Raw genomic sequence first — 25,102 nt, forward strand, 5'->3', positions numbered from 1 at the left:
GCCACTTCCATTTCCAAGATTCTACAGTTCCAATTATAAAATGTTGTTTTCTATTACCCTTGTCTCACCTTCTATTGGTCTCCATGAAAAAGCAGAACGATCAGAAAACCTGGAGTCAAGTCTTGGGTTCAGTTCCAACCTGCAAGCTATGCCATCTTAGACAATCCCTTTGATTCCTCTGAGCCTTTTTGCTCATCTATAAAACTTACCAAATAAAGCTTCAAGGACTGTTGCAAGACTCAAATGAAGGGGTATTTATGAGAGCATTTGTAAACTCTAACACTGTTCAGACAAATGTAGTATAGTGTTCTTACTAAATCTGAGCCACTCACTTCCGTTTCTTTGCTCAATTTAAGCTTCACTCAACAAATACTTAAATCATTCATTCCAAATCATTCATTCCATAAATACTGACAGAGTGTTTGGGGCACTAGAGTTACCTTAGTGAATAAGATACTGGAATTCACTGACATCACGGGACTTGGATGTGAAAATTCTTTTAACATCTGGATCAGATAAGGCAATCTGTGCACATAAATATTTCAGCAAGGTACATAAAAGGTAAAAAAGCTGTATCCAGTATATAGCCAGTAAATGTCTCCAGTAGAGAGACGAATTCAACAGAGTTCCTCCTATGGCCCCATAGTGATCGGACACTGTTTCAGGTATTGGGAGACTGAACACTGAACAACACAGACCAAGTCCCTGGCCTTTTGGAGTTTACATTCTATCAGAAGGTTTAACCGGTCAGACTATACTAACCACATATGGAAGATACAGCCAAAGAAAGGTATGAGGCCAATTGTGAGAGGTAGGAAACCTAGTTCTGGACCCAGAGCTTCCAGCCTCTTGGCAACATTCAGTTTCCCCTTATCAGAACTGAAGGCATTACGAACTCTGACTTACACTTCCCTTGTGCCTCATTTCTAATTCCAAGTATTCAGTTTGGACAAGTTAACAGTCTTTACCAAGTAGTGAGATATTGGGGATAGGGAATAATCACAGCTATTTTTCAGCCATGGTCAGTTGTCACAGCTTAATTAGATTTTTAAACAGCATTCATCCATACATTCTGCAAATGTATGATTCAGCTTTCCCCTTTTTTCAGGTTCCTCTGGATCTACCCCATGGCTCACTTAACATGAGGACTCCCATAGCTAATAACAGACCACCAGCTTCTATGTCACCTCTAAAATATTGATCATTATGCATTCAGCTGGATATTCTACAACTGGAGATTCTTTTGTATGAGGCACTGTGCCAGGTCCTTGCTTCTTGGCATTTATAATATTTGAAAATTTAAAAGAAAAATGCAAATAACTCTGGTATAAGCACTGGATTAAATGAGATAAAGGAGGGAGATATCACTTCCAACTCAAGGAATTAGGGGCAAGAAGGATGCAGCTCTGATGAGAGCTTGCTCACACATCAGTGCTGCACACAGTGCTGGACATTTTACATGGATTCTCTCACTTGATGTGGAAGGCTCCACAAATGACTTGGACTCTAAGACTTTGAGTGATGGGAGGAATTAAGAAAGGCAGAAATGTAATTTCAGTTGAATATCTATTGACTGCCAAATGCTGGCCAGGCACAATGCTAGGTACTGGGCACCCAATGGTGAACAAGTGTGGGTCCTGTAATAAAGGGCTTACAGTGGGGGATACGGACAAATACAATAACCATGCAATTATAATTACTAAACAGTGTGTTGTGTGTTAAAATAGGTAAAAGCACCAGGATGATAGGAAACAAAGGTGCTTTCAGTTGCACGTGATAAAACTGACTCAGTTTCTTATGCTAACCTGTAATAGACTGTAATAGACTGGTTTATGTTATTAGGAACCTCAGAGTGGATCCAGGACTTAAGGAAACTCTCTCTCTCTGCTCTACTGTCACCACAGCCTTTCATACTGCCGATGGGGTGTTCCTCCAAATGAACACTGCTTGATACAGTGACCTTGGAGCAAGAGACTCTTCGAGCAAGAGATCAGCTGGCTCTCAGGGAAGGAAAATTCAGGGAGGGACTCTGGCCCTGCTTGGACCATTCAACTCTCCCTGAAACAACTGTTGCCCACGGAAGGGACACCATGATTAATAAGCTCGTATTGTGCACCTATCCCTGTTGGTGGACGGTGGGTAGGTTCTGACAGCAGAAGAAAGGGAGAGGGAGAAATGCATGCTGGCTGAGTCACCAAAACAACAGCTACCACACAGAGGCCCCTGAAGGGAACACTGCAGCCATGGAAAAAGCAGGAACACAGAGAAAGAAATTGGCACGATGAGTTCCCGGGATGGTAGGTAGACCAGTTTGGCCGGAGCAGTGGTCACACCAGAGAGCTGGGAGGACAACCAGACTGTGGAGGGCTCTGAATGCTTGCCCATCGGCTCCAGAGCAGCCTGACAGGGGCATGTTGACAGCTTTGTTCAGAGTCTTTGCAATTCTCCTGAAAACCATTCAGCAACAAGCATGAAGGTGTGAAACTCCTCTACAAACTTTCATCTTCAGAGAAATGAGGAAATGAGAAAGGTCCCAAACTTCATATTGTGTGTGGCGTCACCCCTGAACCAGCAGAGTGAACTACAATGTGTGGTTTGCCAGCTGCCACAGGGAAGACCAGAAACCGCATGGAGGTCCGGGTGGTGCAGGTCCCAGCAATCCACAGTGAAAATTCAACCCCAGGAGGAGAGGACCCAGTCTGGCTGGGAACTGCCATGAGCAGGACAAGGAAAGAGGAGGAAGAAAAAAATCAAGTGCCTGGAGGGCTCACAGGTGCAAGTTAGGAAAGAGTGAGGAGCGTGCTGGCAGGAAGGGCAGGGCCCTCGTTGTCAGGGGCTCCATCAGGGGAAGGAGCCGGTCGTAGGAGGCCTCCTGAGCCAGGCTGGCCTAAATAAAGAGGAGGCCCAGCTACAGAGGCACCATGTAGTAAAGAAAGTGGACATCTCCGTGGGAACACCGGAGGGAGCCCTTGAGCTGAGAAACGAAGACAGCCTGTGGAGGAAGGCTCCCTCACTCCAGGCACCAGCATTCTCTTGCAAATTGCTGGTTTTGAAAAATCCAACGCATGTAAAAATAAATGATAAAAAGTTGTAACTCAACATCCAGTCAGAGGCACCGTAAGAAAAAACATCTGTACAAAGGTACTGTCAGAAAAAAATCTGAAAGGGAGTAGCAAAACTTTCCCGCAGACTATGAAAACTCATCAGAAAAATGTTGCCAAAAAGCAGAAGAAAAATTTAACCAATATCCTATTATAACATTTAAAACATGTAACCAGGCTGTGGCCATGCAAGAAGCTGAGGGGCAGAAATAACTCAAGGAAGGGATGGTCGGGCAGTAGAGGGCCACAGACAACAGGAAGACTTGAAACAGGAACTGGTAGATTTAGAAAATAAGAAAAACACAACGTTTCAGAAACCACATTACAAGAAACACAAGAGAGAAGAGGCATCACGCTAAAGGACACTGTGGAAAACAAGAAAAGTGAAGAAGATAAAATAGAAATAAATAAAATCATTAGAGAAGGCATGATAGAGAAGACAAAGGAAATCGTACAAATGTAAACTGAGAGTCCCTGAAGAAAAAAAAAAAAAAAACCCGAATGGAACAAAACATTTTAAGATACAGCTCAGTTTTAAGAGGGTTTGTACTTGGGGTTGGGTGGAGAGCTTGGGCCAGATCACAGAACTAAGTTTAGGAAGTAGGTGGGAAGGAAGGGCTGGAAGTCATCTGGAGGCTGCGGTAGCGGGCAGGTCAGGGGCGGCCTCCGCCAGGACCTGCCCCGCTGGGGCCTCCTGGGGCCCCTCCAGCACCATGCTGCCACCAGAGGGGGCTCAGAAGCTGAGTGAGCAGCTCCTGTTTCCTGAATCCTGATTCTGCCCAATCTTAACTAGTACAGAAGTACAGGCCAGGGGTGAAGGAGTAAACGAGATAAATACTTCAGGAGAAGCTCCTTAGACAAAGTTAGAAATCAGAGAACCAGAAAGTATGATATGATCCCGTTCATCTTCCTGCCCCATCCCAAGGTACTATTACCTTTGGATAGTAAAAATCAATGATTATTTTTGCAAAATATGCTTTTATGCTATTCTAAGTATGTACCAATAACTATATGTGATATTTGTTTCACATGCTTTTGAACTTTATATAAATGGTATCATACCGAATGTTACAATTTACTTTTTTCCCAAACATTATATTTTTGAAACTTATCCATGTTGATACATGTGGTTCTACTTCATTTTAACTACAACACAGTATTCCATAATAGGACTATACCACAATGTATTTACCCATTCTTTTGTAGATGGACCTTTCAAAAAAAGTCTGACAGGTTTCGTTTTTGTTTTTTTCAAGTTTTTATTTAAATTCCAGCTAGTTAACATACTGTGTAATATTTCAGGTGTAGAATTGATTCAACAGTTACATACAACACCAGTGCTCATCACAAGTTGGTTATCTTATTTATTTCATATTTTATTTCGAGACAAAGCACGAGCAGAGGAGAGGGAGAGAAAGAGAATCTTAAGCATGGGACTTGATCCCATGACACTGGGATCATGACCTGAGCTGAAATCAAGAGTCAGATGCTTAACCGAGTCACTCAGGCACCCCGTTATTTTTGTTTTTTAAATAAAACTAAAATATATACCTACTCTATGACCCCAAAATTCCAATCTTAGGTATATACCCAAAAGGAATGAATATGTTTGTCCACAAAAAAGTGTTCACAACAAGAATGTTCACAGCACCTTTATTTGTAACAGCCAAAAAATAAAAAATAAACTGGTGTATAGATACAGTGGAATACTACTCAGCAATAAAAAGAAAGTAATGATATATGCAGTAGCATGGATGAAAGTCAAAAACGTGTTAAATGAAAGGAGTCACACAATGTGCTTTTTCCAAGGGACACATGCACCCCCATGTTTATAGCAGCACTATCAACAATAGCCAAAGTATGGAAAGAGCCCAAATGTCCATCGATGGATGAATGGATAAAGAAGACGTGGTACATACATGCAATGGACTATTAGTCAGCAATCAAAAAGAATGAAATCTTGCCATTTGCAACTACGTGGATGGAACTGGAGGGTATTATGCTAAGTGAAATTAGAGAAAGACAAAAATCATATGACTTCACTCATATGAGGACTTTAAGAGACAAAACAGATGAGCATAAGGGAAGGGAAACAAAAATAATATAAAAACGGGGACAAAACAGAAGAGACTCATAAATATGGAGAACAAACTGAGGGTTGCTGGAGGGGTCGTGGGAGGGCGGATGGGCTAAATGGGTAAGGGGAACTAAGGAATCTACTCCTGAAGTCATTGTTGTACTATATGATAACTAATTTGGATGCAAATTTAAAAAAAAATTAATATATATGTGTGATTCCATATGTGTATGTATTTATACACATATAATACAATTTATATATAATACGAAGTTCTATTACAGAGCTAGTAAAACCAATCTATGGTGGAAAAAAATCACAACAGTGGCTCCCTATTGGTGGTAGGTGGAAATGGGCATTGCCAGGGAAAGAAAGCTTCCGGGGGATGATGGTAATGTTTTATAACTTGACAGGAGTTTGTGTAACACAAGTGTATCCATTAAGAATGTATAGTTAGCATTTGTACTTTTCATCGACAGTAAGTTTTATCTCAAAAAACTAAACAAATATTGAATTCTGCTAATGCTATGTATGCATACTAAAGTATTTGAGGGGAAGTATACTGATATCTCCAGTTTTGTTGGAAATGCATGAAAAAATAAGGTGGAATAATGGATGGATAGAGGTATGGACAGATGGAAAGAATCTGTGATAAAGTAAGCGCAGCAAAATATTGATGGGATTTAGGTGGGGGGCATATGGCTATTCATTATAAATTCCTTTCAACTTTAATGGATATTTTTAAATTTCATAATAAAATACAGGGGAAAATTTTAACATTTAACCCGTTCAAAACCAACTCCTAATTTCATCCTGCCCTAAAACTGCTCCTCCCTTCATCTACCCAGCCCAGCACCAGTAAATGACAGTCACTCAGCTAGCTGTTCACTCTTGAGCTGTCCCTGTCCCATTCATCAAATCCATCACTACATCCTTTCTGCTATACTTTCAATATACATCCCGAATGCAACCACCTTTCATCACCTTGCCACCCTAGCCTGTTCCAAGCTGTCACTAGCTCTCACCTGAGTCACTCCAGTCCACTCACTCCTCTCCCTGCTGGCATCTCTTCTCCACACAGCAGTCCCATGGGTCATTTTTAAATGGGAGCATTTAAAATGCTGCCTTTCCTCCCTCTCTCACTACATTCCAGCCATACTCACTTCCTCGTCCATTAAATAAGCCAAGGTCTCCTGGACTTCCTGTTCCCCTGCCTGGAATGTTCTTCCTCCTTACCTGCATGGCTGGTTCTCTCACTTCACAGTTCTCAGATCAAATGTCACACCAAGAAGTGTTCACTGAACTTGTATCTAATGTAGCAACTCACATCACATCCCTTATGCTGTTTTTATTTTTCTTACTTCTTATTACTGCTACGTGTTTGTTTTCTATTCCCCCACCCCTGCCCACACACACACACACAACTAGAATTAAGCTCCAAGGGGGCAGTGATTTTTGCTTCACTACTGTGTCCTAGTGTTTGTTGAATTACTGAAATGGATAAAATGTCACCTCCTGAGTCCTTCCCAGATCACTTTCTACCTCCTACAGCTTAATAGTCTCCTCTGTCATATTCCGTTTTTTTCTTTTCTATATTGCTTAATGATAATTATTTGCTACACATTTATTCTGTCCCCCACCCCAGTAGATATATGAGCTCTTACAGATAGGGGCGATTTCTTAATTGTCATGTCCCCAGTAGTTAACAGGAACAGTGTCTGGCCCTGAGCAGGCTGATCCACCCTGCATCCACCTGCCAACTTCAACCTCAACCTAGAGCTTCTGGATTTCTAACTGCCCTGTTTATCCCTGTTCTTTCTCTGCACTGTGGAGTATCACAAATCTTGCAGGCCTGAACCGACCATCTTTAAAGGGCTCTAGCTTCCACACCTTAAGATGCCTCTCTTCTCCCCCCAGACCTCTAGCAGGTAGCCAAAGGCAGCTCTCACAGAGCCAGGCTCTCTCTGTCTACTCTCACAGATACCAGATCATGAAGTCAGACACTTAACCCACCAAGCCACCCAGGTGCCCCTGAATCTAAAAACTTCTAAAAAAGAGTTGATTAATTTTTTAAAAACCTTATTATTCATTGGGAACAATTCTACCATCCATCACTCTAGCCTTAGAGAATTAAAGTTCTATAATGGGATATCCTATGCATAACTCAATTCAGTATTTACCAAGGTCCTCTTTGTATGTCTCTGAACTGCTGGGTAGCTGCTAGAAAAAGATGAACAAAACAAAATTCAAGGACTAGTTGGAGATAAAAGACATTTTCATAGGTAATTATTGTCCTGTGAGGTGAGCAGAACTGAAGAGCACAGAGGCAGGGATTTGGAAAGGTTTCACAGAAGGTACGGCAAAGAAAGGCATAGAAGCAAGAAATAAGTGGGCTGGGCCTGATTTTTTTAAACCTGTGCTTCTAAAAACCTTTGTTTTCTCCCTGTTTTTTCCCGAAAATGAAAGCACTGTAGAGGCCACTACTTTATTTACTATGGTATTTTAACTTTGCATGAACCATGGGGGAAAATACTTCAGAAAATGCCCAAATTTCTAAAATTATTACATGTATGTATGAAAGAATTTCATACACTTCAAAGTGAATTTTAAAACTAGGGTCAGTGGGAAAAGAGGGAGCTAAAGGAATGTGTAAAAATATGAAACAAAGAGGGGCACCTGGGTGGCTCAGTCGGTTGGGCTTCCGACTTCAGCTCAGGTCATGATCTCACACTCTGTAAGTTCGAGCCCCGCGTTGGTCTCTGTGCTGACAGCTCAGAGCCTGGAGCCTGCTTCAGATTCTGTGTCTCCCTCTCTCTCTGCTCCTCCCCTGCTCATGCTCTCTCTCTGTCTCAAAAATAAATAAAAAACATTAAAAAAAAATATGAAACAAAGATAACATATTGAAAGATGATGTCTATGGGGCCTGGCTGACTCAGTCAGAAGAGTGTGGGACTCTTGATCTCTGGGTCCTGAGTTCAAGCCCCCCTTGAGTGTAGAGATTAATTAATAAAACTAAAAAAAAAAAAAAAAAAAAAAAAAGACGATGTCTAAAGTAACTACCTAAAAGGACAACTACATGAACAAAACTCTGGGAAACAGCAATTTTATAATTCAGCTTTCTGTGTTATTCAGGATCCTTCAAACTCAATTTCTACAGGTGTAAACGAGTAAGGGAGGTGGACAGGTGAGCAAAGAGCACTGAGCATGTGCTCTGTGACAGTTACATACACAAGAGAGGGTCTCTAATACATTATCAAACGTAACCTTTAAAAAGAGCCTTGAAATGGGTGCCTTCTATCTTTTCCAGAGAAAATCCATGCTCAGAGGAATTCAGTAACTTGCAACAGAGCAGGGCTGGAATCTGGATCCATCTGAAAGGTAAACTCACCTTCTTTTTAATCCCACTTAACTATTGGTCAGGTACTTGTAACATGGCAGAATTCACCCTGTTGGTTTCCAGACAAAGCAGTCTTGAGATGTCTTCTAATTTCTCCTTTACTATGACTGTACTCTATTCACTTCCTAGTCAAGGGCACTTACCAAAGTACACTTCTAATTACAGTCTTGTTTACGGGTAATATATTAATTAGCCCAGTGCTGAGCATACAATACATACACCAAAGTTAATCCTACAAATATTAATCGACGTACCTAGTTTTCTGTACATTTTATCAAATTCATTCATTTAGGCCACACCAGTTTTGCTTATGTCAAGGTAACACATTTGTTGGAAGACCTCCCCTTTCTTACTATCTCTAAGCTTTACACCGAAAGTGTTTTGAGGTGACTGCGAAAGGGAGGCAACTCCTCCCCTAACGAGAGCGCCATCAGAAGCATTATAAATGGTATCAAGCTTCTGGGCACTGACAAGATTCTGGGCCTCTCCTAATTCTATGGCACCTGAGGCAAGAAAGACTCTTACTATTTCCTCAGGCATAAAGACGGGAGAAAAAGAATTACTTTGCCGGGGTCCCAAGGCTGTCGCATGAGTAAGAATCCAAAAGGAAAGCGTGAAAAAGAGTTGGCCTTGCGGGCCCAAAACCCCGCAGAGCAGCCGTTATTTCCAGGCTCCGCCGAACAGGCGGAGCGGCACAAAGGGCGCGGGGCGGGGGTGCGGGAGGGGTCCCGGGTCGGTCCCCGCCGCCGCCTCCTGGTGCATCTCGGGAAGGGCTCCCGCCTGGGCCGCGCCGCAGCGCCAGCCTCGGCACCTGGGTCTCCCCGGCCCTACCCCGGCGGCTCGCGCCGGGCCAGGGCAAAGCACCCAACCTGGTCGCTCAGCGTCCGGCCCGAGCTGCCGCGAGTTCCAAGGAGCCTGCGCTCGGCTCCTCCACCGCGGGGGTCTTTGTTCCCGTAGGCGTCCCCGCCCCACTGCTCCCGCCGCAAAACCTGTTTGCGAAGTATCAACGGCATGTCCTGCTGGGAGATGTCCAGTCTTGGGTCGCGATGGAGCGGGGCGGTAATAAGGGCAACGAGGGTTCCCCCAGGTTTAGCCATGGGGGTAGGTGGGAAGAGAACGAAACGCGTCGGGCCCGCCTCCTGCCATTATAGTACGGAGGCGGGCGGCTCCCTCCCGCGCGGGCAACTCGCGCGGGCTCCGCAGGGCGCGCTGGCGGCGGCGGGGCGGGGCCGGCCGGGCGGGCCCCGGGCGGGCACGTGGTGGGGCAGTTTTCCCGGTCAGACCCCAGAGAGCTGTGGGGTGGAATCCCGCCCCCGGCCCTGCTCTTGAGAGACATTTTACTTTTGGGGAACCCCGGAACTGCAGGTCCGGTAGGCAGGAAGGGAGGGTGAAGCCTAGCGCGAGCGTTTCCTGCGCGCGGGGACTTCGCAGTGGGAATCCGCCTGGCAGAGGCAGGGCGGCGGAGTGCAGAGAGACCCACCCCCGGGAGGCAACCGGGTTGGCGGAGCAGGGAGCGGGAAAACAGGGTTGATACGAACCTCTTCCGTCGGCGGGCTGGAGCAAAGTGCAAGACAGACATCCCTGAGTTTGGCTGTCCTGGGGCGCCACGGCTGGCCCCGGTGGTCCCAGACCCGACGGGCAGCGCGGAGACACACGTGGCTAGCCTTGCGCCCGGCTGTGTTTACATTCTGCAGCCTCTCCACGTTGTGCTGCCGTCCTCGCCTCCCATTGGCCAGTTCGGCAGCCAAAGTGGCGCTCCTCCCTCAGGGGCGGGTCCTCCTGGTCCCGGCGTCTCATCCGCAATAACCGGGTTCCTTGAACACTTAGCGGCACAGCCACAGAGCACCACAGGATGGCCACTTCCTGGCTACTCTGTGCTCACCCATGTCGCCTCCACCTGGTCGTAAGCCGGGATTGAGCCGCTGCCCGACACTGAAGGGATCCGGGAGTTGAGGGCGGGAGGGAATTGGAAACTACTGGCGGGAGACGCGGAAGCAGGGCGGTGGGGAGCCGAACCTTGGAGGAGGGCCCTCTGAGAGACTCCCTCCCGCCGCCAGGCATCGCAGGCAGGTGAAGTGGAGAGCAGGTGAACGCGAACTGAGGGCCTAGGCTAGCAGGCCCTTGGCCTCTCGGGGTGGGCGGGCGCGGACTGAGAGCAGGGCGCGGCGCGCGGGCCTGCGGGGCGGGCGCGCGGGAGAGGGGAGCGCGCAGTCCGGAGGTGTCAGTCTGAGGCGCATGCGTGCGGGGCGGGCCCGGCCTGGCCTATATATTGGGTTGGCGCCGGCGCCAGCTGAGAGAGGAGCGGTAGCGGGTCTAGCGGTGAGGAGCTGTTGGGCGTAGGGAGGAGTGAGGGAGGAGAGAAAGCCCCCAGGGCCGATTCTTCCCGCGGGCGGGAGCCTGCGGGAGGAAATACGGGAAGGCTGAGAATTAGGCGGCTGGGGGGTCGGGAGGATGGCTCCCCGCGTTCCGTTCCTGTCAGGATCTTTGGCAGGGGGCCGGGGAAGTGGCGGGGGTGGAGGGCTGCCCGAAGGGGAGGCCAAGGAAAATACCCTCATTGCAGGGGCTTCTCCCTCCCACCCTCGTTAGGGGAGCTCTACCGCGCGATAGAGGATCGGGGTCTGGGTCCCCTTCCCGGAGAGAAAACCTCCCCGACCAGCCCAGTTTTCCCCTTTCTTTAACTCGCTTTCCTTCGCTCCCACCCCTTATCTGGAGTCGGGGTCCCAGTGCCCCTCCAAGCGACAGGCAGGGCCCAGTGGGGCTGGGAAGGAGGGAACGGAGACTGAAGGACGTGACACAAGTCTCAGTTCCCTCCTCCCCCTGCTTCCCCGCCACCGCCGCTCTCCAAATTGGCGCGGAACCGGCTTCTCCACAGCGTTTCGCCTCCACAACCCCCTCTCTCTCCGCTGCTTGTCCAGGATGGAAGGGGGGGGGGGACGTGGGGGTGCTGCCCAGGCCCCTCTAGGGGTTATGGGAGAGAGGACGGAGGGCGCAGAAAAGACCCATTTGGGGGAGATCTCCCTCCTTGCTGGGGGTGCTTTGTAAATTCTCAAAGACACTCGCGTCCCGACTGTACGTTCAGTTGAGACGCAGGCATGTGTCCAAAATTAATCCCGTGAAATAACCATTGTAGTGCGTAAGACAGCACGGTGAAATGACTCAGGCCACCTCCTGAAGGACTCAGCTGTAACCCCTGAATGAGCATCTGACTGGCACCTGGGAGAATATGGGTGACAAAATATTTGACTCTCATTTTTCCTCTCTCCTCTCCAGAGCTTTCACACACCTGAAAGAAGAGAATGTCAAGACGCAGGTAACATTATTTGTCTTGTAGATGTGTTTAAAAGTTAGCTGCTGCGTTTGAAACTCTTGACTTATAAAACTTCCTTTTAAAAAATTCACTGTAGTAGCCGTTTACAAGCTAAGCAGCAGCAGCAACCCCAGCCCAGCCAGACGGATTCCCCTCCAGAAGCCCAGATAATTCAGGCCAAGAAGAGAAAAACAACCCAGGTGAGTTAAGGGGAGAGGGAGGAGAGAACTTCTTTGCTGGGACTTTAGTTTAACAGTGGTCTTTTCTATTTTCCAGGATGTCAAAAAAAGAAAAGAGGAGGTCACCAAGAGACATCAGTATGAGATTAGGGTAATGCAGAACTGGACTGGGGGGGGGGGGGGAGTTGGGTGAAACGAATGCAGGACAAATAAAAATTGAATTGCGTTATTGCTGTGCAACAGAAAGATACCTCTGACACTTACTCGGAATGACCCGAGGTCAGCAGGAAGGTGCTGATCTTTAGGTGGTTTGTATGTGCCTAAATCCTACTACAGCTGCAGAATAAGTTTGCCTTGAAGCAGCTGGTTCCTCTTTGTAAATCCCTCCCTCTTGGAATCGCCTGGTGCACCAGGGCCCGCCTAATCTGTCCAATGTACTGCTCTTTGTTCCCTCTCTGGCTAGTGGAGGGTCCTAATAGCTGCTCCTTTGGGCATAAATAGGATGTGAAGTCACTGACAGACTGGCACCCAGCCCCTTGCTACCCATTCTGTGTGTGGTACAGAGAACACTAGAGACGTGGTTCTCTTTGAAACCAGCATTGGTTGGGGAAAGGGTCCTTTAAATATTAAACTAATTGACTTTGGTTGATTCCATTTTTAAGGTTTTGCCTTATAGTACTCTGAAGTATGGGAGCAGGCTTAAAGGGTTGGGGGGTAGGGATGAGGGAGGAACTTTTTATAAAACAAGGTGCCCTTGCTACTATTGTAAAAAGGGAAGAACTTCAGTTTTTTAATCTTGAAAGTGATAAGTGACCACAGATGAATTTTTATTCCTCTCCTCCCCCAATGCCGAATGTCTTGTATTTTCAGAATTATATTGTTTTCTAAAACACCCCACCTGTTAAAACTGTTTGAAGATCAGTAGGAGCTGTATGGCTTATTTATAAAATGTCAACTAGATTATCAGCAATGTTAACGATGGTATTTGGGAAGAACTATAGTCGGTTTAGAGATATTAGCTTCTATTTATGAAAGATCCAAGACAAAAAGGTGATTTTCTATTGCACAAATTCTTCTTTAATGACAGAATTGTTGGCCACCTGTATTATCTGGAGGGATCAGTCCTTGTATAATCATTGAAACACCCCACAAAGAAATAGGAACAAGAGACTTCTCCAGATTTACAAATTACAGATTTAAAAATCTTTTTATTAATCCTTCACCTTTGCCTGATTTAAGGTAAGAATATTTTTTTGAATTTAATGTCAATTAAAATCGTACTAATTTAATATATTGTACTATTTTGAGTCCTATTTTGCCTTCACTATAAAAACATACAAAAATTGCTCTGATATTTATGCATGTATTATTTTGAGAATACTTTGCTGTTCACAAAGGATATGGGTGTTTAAAATACTGATTTTTTAAATTTATTTTCATTTCTTTGAATACCGCAAGCCTCATTAGAAGAGCTGAACACCTTTAAAAAAATTTTTTTAACATTTATTTTTGAGACACAGAAGACAGAGCACAAATGGGGGAGGGGCAGGCAGAGACGGGGGAAGACACAGAATTCGAAGCAGGCTCCTGGCTCTGAGCTGTCAGCACAGAGCCTGATGCGGGGCTCGAACTCACAAACTGTGAGATCATGACCTGAGCCGCAGTCACTTAACCAACTGAGCCACCCAGGTGCCCCCTCCCCCACTAAAAAAACCCAAAACTTTTTTTAACATTTATTTTGAGAGCTTGGAGCGAGACTGAGCATGAGTGGGGGAGAGGAGCTGAACACCTTTTAAATGGAGTTTAAATGATTTTTCTAAATTAAGATGGAAGCATTTTAACATACGACATTTTCATTTGATGTATCAACCGTATTTACTTCTTACCAAGCTTAGTAAGGTCTATATGTTTTTTAGTTAATGAATAGGACTAAGAGGTACAGCTTATACAAAGCACATAGTGTAGTATTATTTGGCTCTATATGCAAATTAGTGGACTAAGACATTTAAATTTGCCAACCTTCCCCTTCACTATACTCTGCCAGCCTCCACCACTTTAGGTGATTCTACTATTGATGATCTGTTTGGAGATGATGAGATTTGTCTCTACTGGGATTATATGCTTAAATATTTAAAATTTCAGTGTTGCTCTGGGGAAAGTACTCTTGAAGTCTAGTCTAAGTTCTTGCTGTATAATTTCAAGCCTCTGTTTTTTCATGCTAAAGAACTGGTTTCTAAAGAGCTCCTTTCAAGTTCTAATTGAAAGTTGGATTTCAGTGTCTGAAAATTTATGTTGTATATTATGTAGGTCACATAGTGATTCTTTTCTACCCCTTTCCATAGTTGGGGATGCTCAAATGATGTTTGGCTAAACATGCTAAAAAAAGAGACTAGATATGTTCATGACAAACATTTTGAAGTTCTGCATTCTGACCTGGAACCACAGATGAGGTCAATACTTCTAGACTGGCTTTTAGAGGTATGTTCCATTAATACCTTTCTCTCTGTAGGATGGAAAAATATTTAAGATGTAAATGTGCTTTTTAGGTGCCCTTGGTATATTATTCATGGCCAGCAGCAAATATTTTTGGGGGGTCCTTACTGTAGTTGATGGTACCAAAATGGCAAATGTCTACTTTGTGAGAGTAAAATCCTAACACAGCCACTACATCCCATATAACCCAAACCCAATTAGGAATTCCTGGTACCTGTTAGTATTGCTGTGTACCAGGCACTAGGTGCTGAGGATAATCAAGATGAACAGAATATGTAATTGACAAGGTTTTACATTCTGCTATACAAAGTGAAGAACCAGGACTAAGCTTCAGGGCCCTCAGAAGTCCTTTTCTGCATCACCAGAATCCAAATTATGATTTGGGATCTTGATTTCTAAGTCCTAAATAAGGAGGCTTTAAATATCCAGAAGTACCAAGCCCTCTATGCTCAATTGTTTCCCTTTATTATATACTTTTATTCCTTTCAGAAATACACTGTACCATTAATCTAAAGGAATTACAGTGATTTTGAAGTCCCTAAAGATCTATGCCCAAAACGTTCTCTTGTTTAAGCCCATTCCCATTCTTTGGATAATAATTCCAAGAATTTACTTGTGTTGATAACAAACCTATTTTCCTCCAGCCCTTGGATATTTGTTCTGTAGTCTCCCTGTGTTTAAGATAGAAATGAAGCATTCTAAGGGAGAAATACTCGGCTTTTTGGTGCAACAACGCGAGAGTAAATCTCAGAAGCTATCAGAAAAGTTTTTTAAAAAGGACTATAAAATGGTGTTCTTTGCAGTCAGGTTATCTTATCTCTTACTCTGACTGGAAGACAAGATTATATTTCAATCATATGGGTACAAGAAGGTGGTTGGGTTTTGACTTTTGGGAGTACCTAGTGATCATGGAAGCAACCTAAACACAATCATACAGATTTTTAATTTTTTTCCTTTTTGTTACATTGACTTTTTATCCAATCTGAATTGGATTGGACTGTCCAAACTTATTGCTATTTTCCCTTAAATAGGATTATATGCAAAACTGGGTAGAATAAACAGAGTAGAGCATTACATTCTTTTTCTTAGTATATCTTTTCAGTCTAGAAACATAAAGATAGGTTAAATGTTACCATAATAGTTTAAAGGAGAAAAATCATCAAGTCTCAATAGATGTGAAAGACATTTTTTGAAATTCAGTTTCTATTCCTCATTTCAAAATATGTAGTAAACTAAGAGATTTCCTAAACACATTATTAGAACTCATGTATTTCAGGGCTCCTGAGTGACTCAGTTGGTTATGTATCTGACTCCTAACTTCAGCTCAGGTCATGATCTCACGGTTTGTGAGATTGAGCCCCGAATCGGGCTCTGCACTGACAGCCTGAAGCCTGCTTGGGATCCCTCTCTCTGCCCCTCCCCTGCTCGTACACGTACGTGCTCCTTCTCAAAATAAATGAACATTAAAAACAATAACAAAACCCTCCTGTATTTCTATCCCTGTTTTCTCATCCTCAAAATGGGGATAATGGTCACTTTCTGGAGTTATTTTGAGAATTTAAAGCTTTGCCTATAATAAGTGTGGAAATGACAGACATTGTTTATTATTAAGAACAGTAGTGAAACATTTGGGAAATTCCCAGTACAGTCAGAAACAAGGGATGTGATCAAGACTTTATATGTCACCAATGTTGTTCATCCAGTTTTTGTCTATAAAAATTCTTAGCCAATGCAGTAAAACATGGAAAAAAGAAGTTAAAAAAATATTAAAGGGAAAGGTTATTTTGTCGTTAAAGGTCTGCCTAGAACAGTGAAGACCATCATTTAGGGCTGTTAGAATTAAAAATATAAACTAAGCATGAGAACTTACCCATTTATCAGCAATAAACAGGAAATTAATAGAAAAGTTTGCTCACAGTCAGTAAAAATGTAAATGAATCTGGGAATAAAGTCCATGTGGGGCAAAAAAATAAAACAATAAAACTAGTAAATGAGGATGGTAATAGATTCTTTTTATCCTATTAGTACATGTTAACATCTGTCTCCCTCCTCGCCCTTGCCCAATCTCAGCTTTGATATCCTAAAAAACAAAGTTGGGCTTAAAATTTCAGGGGCACCTGGGTGGCTCAGTCCGTTAAGCCTCTGACTCTGGATTTTGGCTCAGGTCCTGATTTCACACTTTGTGAGTTCGAGCCCTGCATCAGGCTCTGGCGCTGACAACACAGAGCCTGCTTGGGATTCTCTCTCTACCCACCCTCCCACTCCACTCCTACCCGCTCCCCCCCACCACTAAAATAAACATTTAAAAAAAAAAAAGTATTCTAAAGACTGGTATGTTAGGATCTAACTTTCTAATTTGAAGAAATTCATCAAATGATGATGTAAATATTTGGATCCTTCTCTAGGTATGTGAAGTATACACACTTCATAGAGAAACATTTTACCTCGCACAAGACTTTTTTGACAGATTTATGTTGACACAAAAGGATATAAATAAAAATATGCTTCAGCTCATTGGAATTACCTCATTATTCATTGCTTCCAAACTTGAGGTAAGTTCTCAAAGTTTATCCACAGATAGATTTACCTTAAACTCTTTTTACATCACATCAATCCCTACAACTTTGGATATGAACTCTAAGATAAGTGGATTTATTTTTCCCCTAAAACATTTTTTGAACATTCTTGATTTGTATGGAGGGATAAATATACTTCCTTTTGTAGTATCTGAGCCTATTCTTTCTGCCAAACAAAATATACCAGTGTGGTCCCAATACATAATTATGGCACTTGGATTCAATAGAATGGTCTTTGAAAACTAACTGACCAATCAAATGAAATAAATAGCTCTGCTGGGTTAGAATAATGGTCTCTATGTGTCTGCTGGCGGTGCCGGGATAGAAAGCAACTCTTTTCTGGCCTGAGGTTTTCCTTCACACAATCTCCATCTGGTTTTCTTAAACAATGTATTTTGGATTATCATAATTTCTTTTGAGATTTTTGAAACATTTATCATCTTGAGGGCAGGAGGAGGACTGTGAAACATGCCTTAATTTCCTTGAATTTATTTTTTTCTTCCATATTTTTGTTCTGAGCTTTAAGGGCTATCTCCCAATCCTGCCAAATTTGGTGAATAATTTTATATTTAGTCTACCCTTCTCTGGAATTCAACTGTATTTCAGGTAGCTTTCTAGACTGAAATCTTGATTTTTAGCCTGTTCTCATCTGTAACAGGCCTCTCTTCTACTCTGATCATTCTATTTGTTCTCTGGACTGTTCAGACCGACCTAATATTCTAGTTGCTTATTAACTGAAATTCAAGATCAAGCCTATGAAAATAAGTTTCAATGTAGTTGGCTAATTTCACCTCCTACATCTGAGAAACGTATCATTACTAAGATTTAAAATCACTTTATGAAGCTGTCCTTAAAAACAAAGCCTGTTAAGTGGTTTCTGTAGAATTCTTTTTGTTTTAATCTCGGTCTCAACTACACCTAATGTTTTTTTAAAATCCATTTCAAAGGAAATCTATGCTCCTAAGCTCCAAGAGTTTGCTTATGTCACTGATGGTGCCTGCAGTGAAGAGGATATCTTAAGAATGGAACTTATTATATTAAAGGTATTAAGTGATTCTAGTTGCAGTTTTAGTAACTTAACAGTTAGCTACTCAATCTCAAAGAACACACTGTAAGTAGTCAAAACAGATTTCATTCAGCATTAAGATCCAGTTCAAAGAGGTTAATAATGCATCAATATATTGACAATGGTATGGATAAATGGGGGTGGGGGGGAGAATTTACTTAAGCTGTAGACCATTTTTCTGTGTCTTTCAAGTTTTCTATAATGAGAATATACTGCTTTAAAAGTGATTAAGGAAATGCTTTGAAAAGTATAATTACCATACCATGTGTATGTATCAATGAATTCCAACAGTGACACTCAAATATTCTGATTTTCCCCTCTTCCAACAGAGAATGAGAATTATTTCACTGCCTTTTTTCCTTTCTATATGCCAAAAAGGACTATTAAGCAAAATGGTGGAGAAAAAAACCCAAAAGGTGTTTAATCAGGCTCTGAATTAGAGTAAAGGCTGAGTGTTAGCTACTAGAAAGTATGTTATTAAATTTGGACATCATAACTTTGTATACAGGACACACAAGAAAACACGACTTTCATTTACTGTGTTGTAAATTACAAATTTATGTCTTCTAAATTATGCTTACAGTCTGTAAACATTCATATTGATAGCTCTATTAGAATGGGATCTTGCTGGCATGTTGATATTGTTCTAACAATAAACTTACTCAGATTCAGACGTGAAGCACAGTATGAGGATGTAAAGAGAAGACGGAATTCTCTGCAATACTCTCTTGTTCTCCCCTAATTACTTTAGACTGCTTGTAAATGGTAAAGTCCCAAAGCTTCATGAAGAAACAGATATGATACATTAAGATTTGCCTTTTTTGTTTTGAACTTTTACATTTTGACCGGAGCCATTAAAGATCATGGAAAGAAAAAGTCTAGATCAGTTTTTGGAAGATCTGAATGGAATTCGCTTTGTTCACTGAATATAATTTTAAAATGGCAGTTTCAATAAAGTAGAGAATAGATTTGGAAGACCAGGGGCTGCAAGAAATGAGAAAAGAAGGAATGAATATTAGGCTCAATGAGCTTATTAAGTTAAGATAGAGAATAAAAAAGGGAACTAGATTAATAAACTGTAAAATATAAGCAGCTTTACATTTTGAAGTATCTATAAGTACTTTTAATAAAATAAGGGTCAGAATAAAATTCCTAGAATAGGCCTAAAGCAGAAAGCTTTTAAAGGACTACTAGTAAATTAGCTATATATTACAGTGTATATATACTTACGTTTACTAACAGGTGTTTTCATACTATTAACAGGCTTTAAAATGGGAACTCTGTCCTGTAACAGTCATCTCCTGGCTAAATCTCTTCCTCCAAGTTGATGCTCTTAAAGATGCTCCTAAAGTTCTTCTACCTCAGTATTCTCAGGAAAAGTTCATTCAAATAGCTCAGGTATTTTCACTGCAGATATGCTAATGTTTATTGTAACTGTTTAGTGCATTTACAGTCTTAAATAAATTATACAACAAAAATCGTAATGAATTAAATTCACTCCTTAATTGACTAGAACAAAACTGCTGATGCATAAAATTCTGTTCCCAGTATTTACATTGCTTAATAATTCTAGAGAACAGACTTTAAACTTTCAGTTTAAATGTATTATGAGTACTCTTCATTCTTTAGGGGTTTAAAGTAGAGTGTTAAATACCTCTTTTTGGTATTTAGCAGCCAGCTGTCTTTAGTATGATAGGAAATTATTCTGTATGATAATCTTATCCTCATATTTGAACACACTGTACCTATTTTATACATTAGAATTAAGATTAGTTATAACATTTTTAAAAAATCTAATTTCAAATTATGCTTTTGTAGGCCAACATAGCAAATGTTCTTTCCTGCTTGCTTCTCGTATGTATCTTAAAGGTTGCTGTACTACCATATATAAGTGAGAAAAATCTATGTTCGAATTCTATGTAGAATATGAAAAGCTTACATAAGAAACTGAAGGAACTGTGGTATTTTGGGTTGGGTTTTAAATAACCTAGGTTGAAATTTAATTTGTATTTTAAATCTAGTAAACACCTTATGAACTAAAACTGAATTAGAATTGGTTCATTTTGTAAAACTTTCTAATGAGGGCTTATTTTTTCTGTCAGAATTGCCAGCATCCTAAAGTATCATAAGCAGCTATCCCCTTTTGATAGAGAACAAAAATTTGATAAGCTAATAATTACTATTTCTACATTATTTCTAAACGTTTTTTTTTTTTTTTTTTTTTTTTATTTATTTTTGGGACAGAGAGAGACAGAGCATGAACGGGGGAGGGGCAGAGAGAGAGGGAGACACAGAATCGGAAACAGGCTCCAGGCTCCGAGCCATCAGCCCAGAGCCTGATGCGGGGCTCGAACTCACGGACCGCGAGATCGTGACCTGGCTGAAGTCGGACGCTTAACCGACTGCGCCACCCAGGCGCCCCATCTACATTGTTTATTTCTAACTCTTCTCATGTTTCTACCTTCTGGACAATGGGAGCAAACATAATTTGTTTATTCCATGGACAGTATTACCTTAGCCTCTGAAATCTAGCCCTTTTACACAATTCTACTATACTCTTTATTACCTAGATTATATTGCCTTTTAAATAATCTCACTGTTTAGATTACAGTAAAGCAGATACACAGAAGGGAACATGTTTCTAAAGGATCATTCTTAAAATGTATCTTTCCTGATTTAAAATGTTCCAATAATTTCAGTAATCAGAACTAAATTTACAGACCCTTTATGATCTAATCTAGGCTAATCTATGATCTAATCTGTGCCTCTCTACCTACGCCCCTCTCCCTTTTAAAATAAGGAATGAAGGAAAGGAATTCCTTTGTTCTGAACTAGAGGTCCCAAGGGAAAGTAATATTTCATTTATCTTTGCAAATGCTATTCCCTACACCTAGAATACTCTCTACCTCCCAATCTTCGTGGCTACTGCGTCTTTTAAGATTTCAGCAGCACAGGTCTTCCCCACTCTGGATTAGGTGCCTTTCCTACTGCTACACACCACGCTGCATCATAACAATCCTTGCCTATTCACTTCCTGGCTTGAGCCACCACTCTGAAGGAAATTATCTTTGGATCCCTGTAGTTTTAGCAATTCTTGGCACATGGGTCCACATCATAAGTACTCTAAAATTATAGCTGACTGATCTTTAGTAGCAACATTGATTACTCATCCTTTCTCCTAATTACATGTACGTTTGCTTTTTCCTTTGCTAGCTTCTAGATCTGTGTATTCTAGCCATCGACTCATTAGAATTCCAGTACAGAATCCTGGCTGCCGCTGCCTTGTGCCATTTTACCTCTATTGAAGTGGTTAAGAAAGCCTCAGGTAAGGCACTATATTTTGTTATCTTCTTACATGTTCACAAGGGACTATTAATTTATCAACTTTAGCTTCCTATTAAACAGTTTAAAATTTTAATGGAAAACATTAGGTTAGCAATTACCTTCTCTTCTGTTAGAAGTCCTTCCTCATCTTCAGTATATATCCATAAACAAAAAATAAGGTCAAATGGAATTTAAATCCGTTTGAAGTCAGTCAGCTTGGTCACTGCCCTGCTTTAAGAGTTCTTTGGGTTTTGACAACTTCAGTTTCATATGTAGAAGGTACGGGTTAAGAAGCTCTAAGTCTTTTTCTCCCACAAAATAAGTCACCTTATGAACAGTTATTAGAAGGCCAAAATCCAAGAGGTTAAAGCAGATTAGCACTCTCAAATTATCTTTAAAATCGGAAGGACAAGCCAATATATTGACAATTTCTCTTGTAACCTTCACATTTTCCTAACTTTCCTCTATCTAGGTTTGGAATGGGACAACATTTCTGAATGTGTAGACTGGATGGTGCCTTTTGCCAGTGTAGTAAAAAGTACTAATCCTGTGAAGCTGAAGATTTTTAAGAAGATTTCTATGGAAGACAGACACAATATCCAGACACATACAAATTATCTGGCTATGCTGGTATGTTTCTTGTGGGGCTTTTCATTTTATATCTAGTAAGTTACTGAAACTAATAAGGATACTAGAAATACTTTAGGGCAGTGATACAAGATAGAAAGCTCTAATGGGCACACTGATGTCACAGCAAAATTTGTAGAATGTCTCAAGATTAATGCCAGTAGTCCAAGTAAGAGTTTTTTAAAAATACAGCTATATTCAGTTCAAACTGTTGCAACCTCTAGAATAGGACTAGTCATGCTTGCAAAGACATAAAGAGACCATTTCATGAGGTCTAAGCAGTCTCAAATTAATATCCAAGTCTGGTTTGACTTTGTTTTACTCTATCAGTGCTTTACCTTACCTGTTAATCTCTGCATGATTTCTTCACATGTATAGGATGAAGTAAATTATGTAAACACCTTTCAAAAGGGGGGACAGTTGTCACCAGTGTGCAGTGGAGGCATTATGACACCACCGAAGAGCACTGAAAAACCACCAGGAAAATACTAACGAAGGTTAACTAAGCAAACAAGTTGGAATTGACCATTGGTAGAATTTCCTAGAACTGAACTACTAAAGTTTTCAGGAAAATAGTGCTATGACTGTCCTAGCCAATTCAGAAGTTTCACTGCCATTCTTCGATTTTAAAAAACCACTTAAAATTGGCATTAAGGAAGAAATTCCTACGTTAGCTGTTTAAACAGCGGGACTTGTTTACAAAGATGACTTCATTCCCAAGGTGACTGGATAGAAGATAGCCACGCTTTATGCCATAATTTTTTTTTTTTTAATCCAGTATTACTGTGTTACCTTGATAAACTAAGAATTTTATCATTGGAGTTTTAGACTAGGTAAGTGCCACCTTAAAGGCGACATTGAGTAATACAATACTTTGAATCTAGTTTTTAGATTCTCAAAATTCATATTGTCTTGACTAGTGCAATTTGGTTTTTGAAAATAAAATTTAAACTTGTTTACAAAGATTTAGTTTTGTAATAAGGTGACTAATTTATCTACAGCTGCTATAGCAAGCTATTATAAAACTTGAATTTTTACAAAAGGTGAACTTTAATCTGTTTTTTATTTCATCTGCCTTGCCATAACATTTTTTAATCAGTAAGGCTTAAATGAACATGGTGTTTAAACTGTGGTCTAAATGGGGAATACCAAAGAAATTTTAAACAAGATAAATGTGTAGCTCCTACTTTGGGCTTTGACACAGAGGTTGCTTTATAATGACTTTTTGTACATCACAATTTAAGTGAAAAAGTACACTTTCAACCTATTTATATGAGAAAGTCACTTTACTAACTCCAAGACATCCCTAAGGATTTTTTCTTAATTTAGTGTGACTAAGACTTTATTTATGTTTGCAAAACTGTTAAGGTCGTTTTTAAATTCCTACACTGAGTTAAGGACAAAGTGATAAAGCTTAACACTTGGCCTAAACTTCTGTTTTCATAAGGCAGAAAAAGTAGTAAATGTATACTGACTCCTAGATTATTTATTAAAAACAAAACAAAACCCTGACGTAAGAACTTGCTGTGTATAGACTAGCTACTTCTACATATTTTACTTTGTTTTTAATGAAATTTCAACCTCGAAAGTGGGTCTAGTTAGAAAACAAAGCATACCAGATTGCTAGTTTATTCTCTTACTGGATACATGAATCTCTTCTTTTGAAGAAATTATAAATTTAAGCTGTGGTTATGGTATGAAGTCTTCTGTACAGTTTTTTTTAAATTGTTTCAGTATTTTGTCTGAAAAGAAAACACCACTAAATGTGTAAATATGTATTATATAATCTAATACTGTTTATTTTTAGCCCATTGTTTAAAAAATAAAAATTAAAAATTTTTAACTAACTGTTTAAAAGTAAAGTTTTGCCATTGCTTGGAGAAACTTTTTTTTCCTTCTCTGCGCTGCCAGCTGTAACACTTCTTCTGGGTTGCTTGCGTTCAATTCTGTCTGACCGATGGCTTTGATCTTCCAAAACAGAAAGGTGATGTTATTACAGGTGTGGTCAAAAACAAAGTCTTGCTAGTATACATAATACAAAACTACCTACATGCTAACAAAGTCAACTGTAAATGATGGGAGGTGTAGAAGAAATTAACAAAGACAGACTCAGAGCCACTCTTAAAGATCAAATGCCTAGCCACTGTTCATGGAATTACAGTAGGTTCCCCCTTATCTGAAGTCCAGCATGGTCCAGAAGATGATCCTCCTCCTAACAGGTCTCAGAGTCCAAAGTAATCTAATGCTTTACCGCAATGCCTACATCATTCACCTCACATCATCCCAAGAAGAGGGAGTACAATATTTTGATATTTGTAATAATATTTGTAACATTTGTAACAATATTTTTAATAATTTATTACATAAATATCTATATATAGGGTTCAGTACTCCCTATGGTTTCAGGCATCCACCTGGGTCTTACAACATATCCCCTGTGGATAAGAAAAGACTATCTACAGGAACAGTAATTCATGTAAGTTTATTTGACTAAAAATACCAGCAAATAAGCTCTACATATCATCCAACACATTTTTACAGTTAATTAACGCTCCTACAAAATAGTTTGAAAAATCAAAATTCATGTTCCAGGAAAGGCTTTACTTTTTTAATATGCAAAAACAGGTAGTTGCTCAGCATTATGATAGCCTATATAAGTGGTTCATTTCTTTCATAATTAGAATACCTCAGCCTACTAAAAATCTATAGTATAATCTGCCAAAGAGCATTTTGTTAGAATGTATTTTAGGATCTTAGAATTACCTTTAGATTAAAAGGCAATCTACATCTTTAGATAAAAAAAGAAAGAAGCCCAGGGGTGCCTGGATTGCTCAGATGGTTAAGTATCCAACTCCTGGTGTCAGGTCATTATCTCACAGTTCAGGAGTTCCAACCCCATGTGGGGCTCCACACTGACAATGTGGAGCCTATGGGGATTCTCTCTCAAATAAATCA

At 40.9% G+C, this 25,102-nt stretch overlaps 2 protein-coding genes across 9 annotated transcripts in view; one reads left to right on the forward strand and one right to left on the reverse strand.

Moving 5' to 3' along the window:
* The first annotated feature begins 10,395 nt into the window (after window positions 1-10,395).
* Window positions 10,396-22,869, forward strand: CCNE2 (cyclin E2). 6 transcript variants are annotated; one of them, XM_049633137.1, is made up of 12 exons: window positions 10,396-10,645; window positions 11,846-11,885; window positions 11,983-12,082; window positions 12,159-12,212; window positions 13,149-13,300; window positions 14,404-14,539; window positions 16,960-17,106; window positions 18,078-18,173; window positions 19,460-19,594; window positions 21,410-21,521; window positions 21,993-22,150; window positions 22,526-22,869. In XM_049633137.1, exons 2-12 carry the CDS (start codon window positions 11,872-11,874, stop codon window positions 22,637-22,639), a joined length of 1,218 nt encoding a protein of 405 aa, XP_049489094.1. In that variant the 5' UTR covers window positions 10,396-10,645; window positions 11,846-11,871; the 3' UTR covers window positions 22,640-22,869. The 6 variants fall into 6 exon arrangements, with proteins under 6 accessions (XP_049489094.1, XP_049489092.1, XP_049489090.1 ...); XM_049633135.1 differs by having other exon boundaries at window positions 10,397-10,645; window positions 11,980-12,082; XM_049633133.1 differs by lacking the exon at window positions 10,396-10,645 and adding an exon at window positions 10,827-10,894 and having other exon boundaries at window positions 11,980-12,082.
* The window catches only part of INTS8 (integrator complex subunit 8), a 59,146-nt gene continuing 51,370 nt past the window's right edge, over window positions 17,327-25,102 (reverse strand). For 2 of the 3 annotated variants that reach the window (XM_049633120.1, XM_049633118.1), the window contains exon 27: window positions 23,922-24,115. In XM_049633120.1, coding sequence (XP_049489077.1) covers window positions 23,999-24,115 — 117 coding nt within the window. In that variant the 3' untranslated portion in view covers window positions 23,922-23,998. Of the gene's footprint in view, window positions 19,181-23,921; window positions 24,116-25,102 lie in introns of those variants that run through there. The other variant, XM_049633119.1, reaches the window with a different exon arrangement.

The sequence above is a fragment of the Panthera uncia genome, chromosome F2, assembly GCF_023721935.1.
Source record: "Panthera uncia isolate 11264 chromosome F2, Puncia_PCG_1.0, whole genome shotgun sequence".
NCBI classification, from domain to species: Eukaryota; Metazoa; Chordata; class Mammalia; order Carnivora; family Felidae; genus Panthera; species Panthera uncia.

Bases quoted from the DNA above. Each gene is read 5' to 3' on its own strand.
- CCNE2 (XM_049633135.1), top strand. The intron at 12,213-13,148 runs GTAATGCAGAAC...CTTTAATGACAG, and splicing joins GACATCAGTATGAGATTAGG to AATTGTTGGCCACCTGTATT. The intron at 13,301-14,403 runs GTAAGAATATTT...CCCTTTCCATAG, and splicing joins TCACCTTTGCCTGATTTAAG to TTGGGGATGCTCAAATGATG.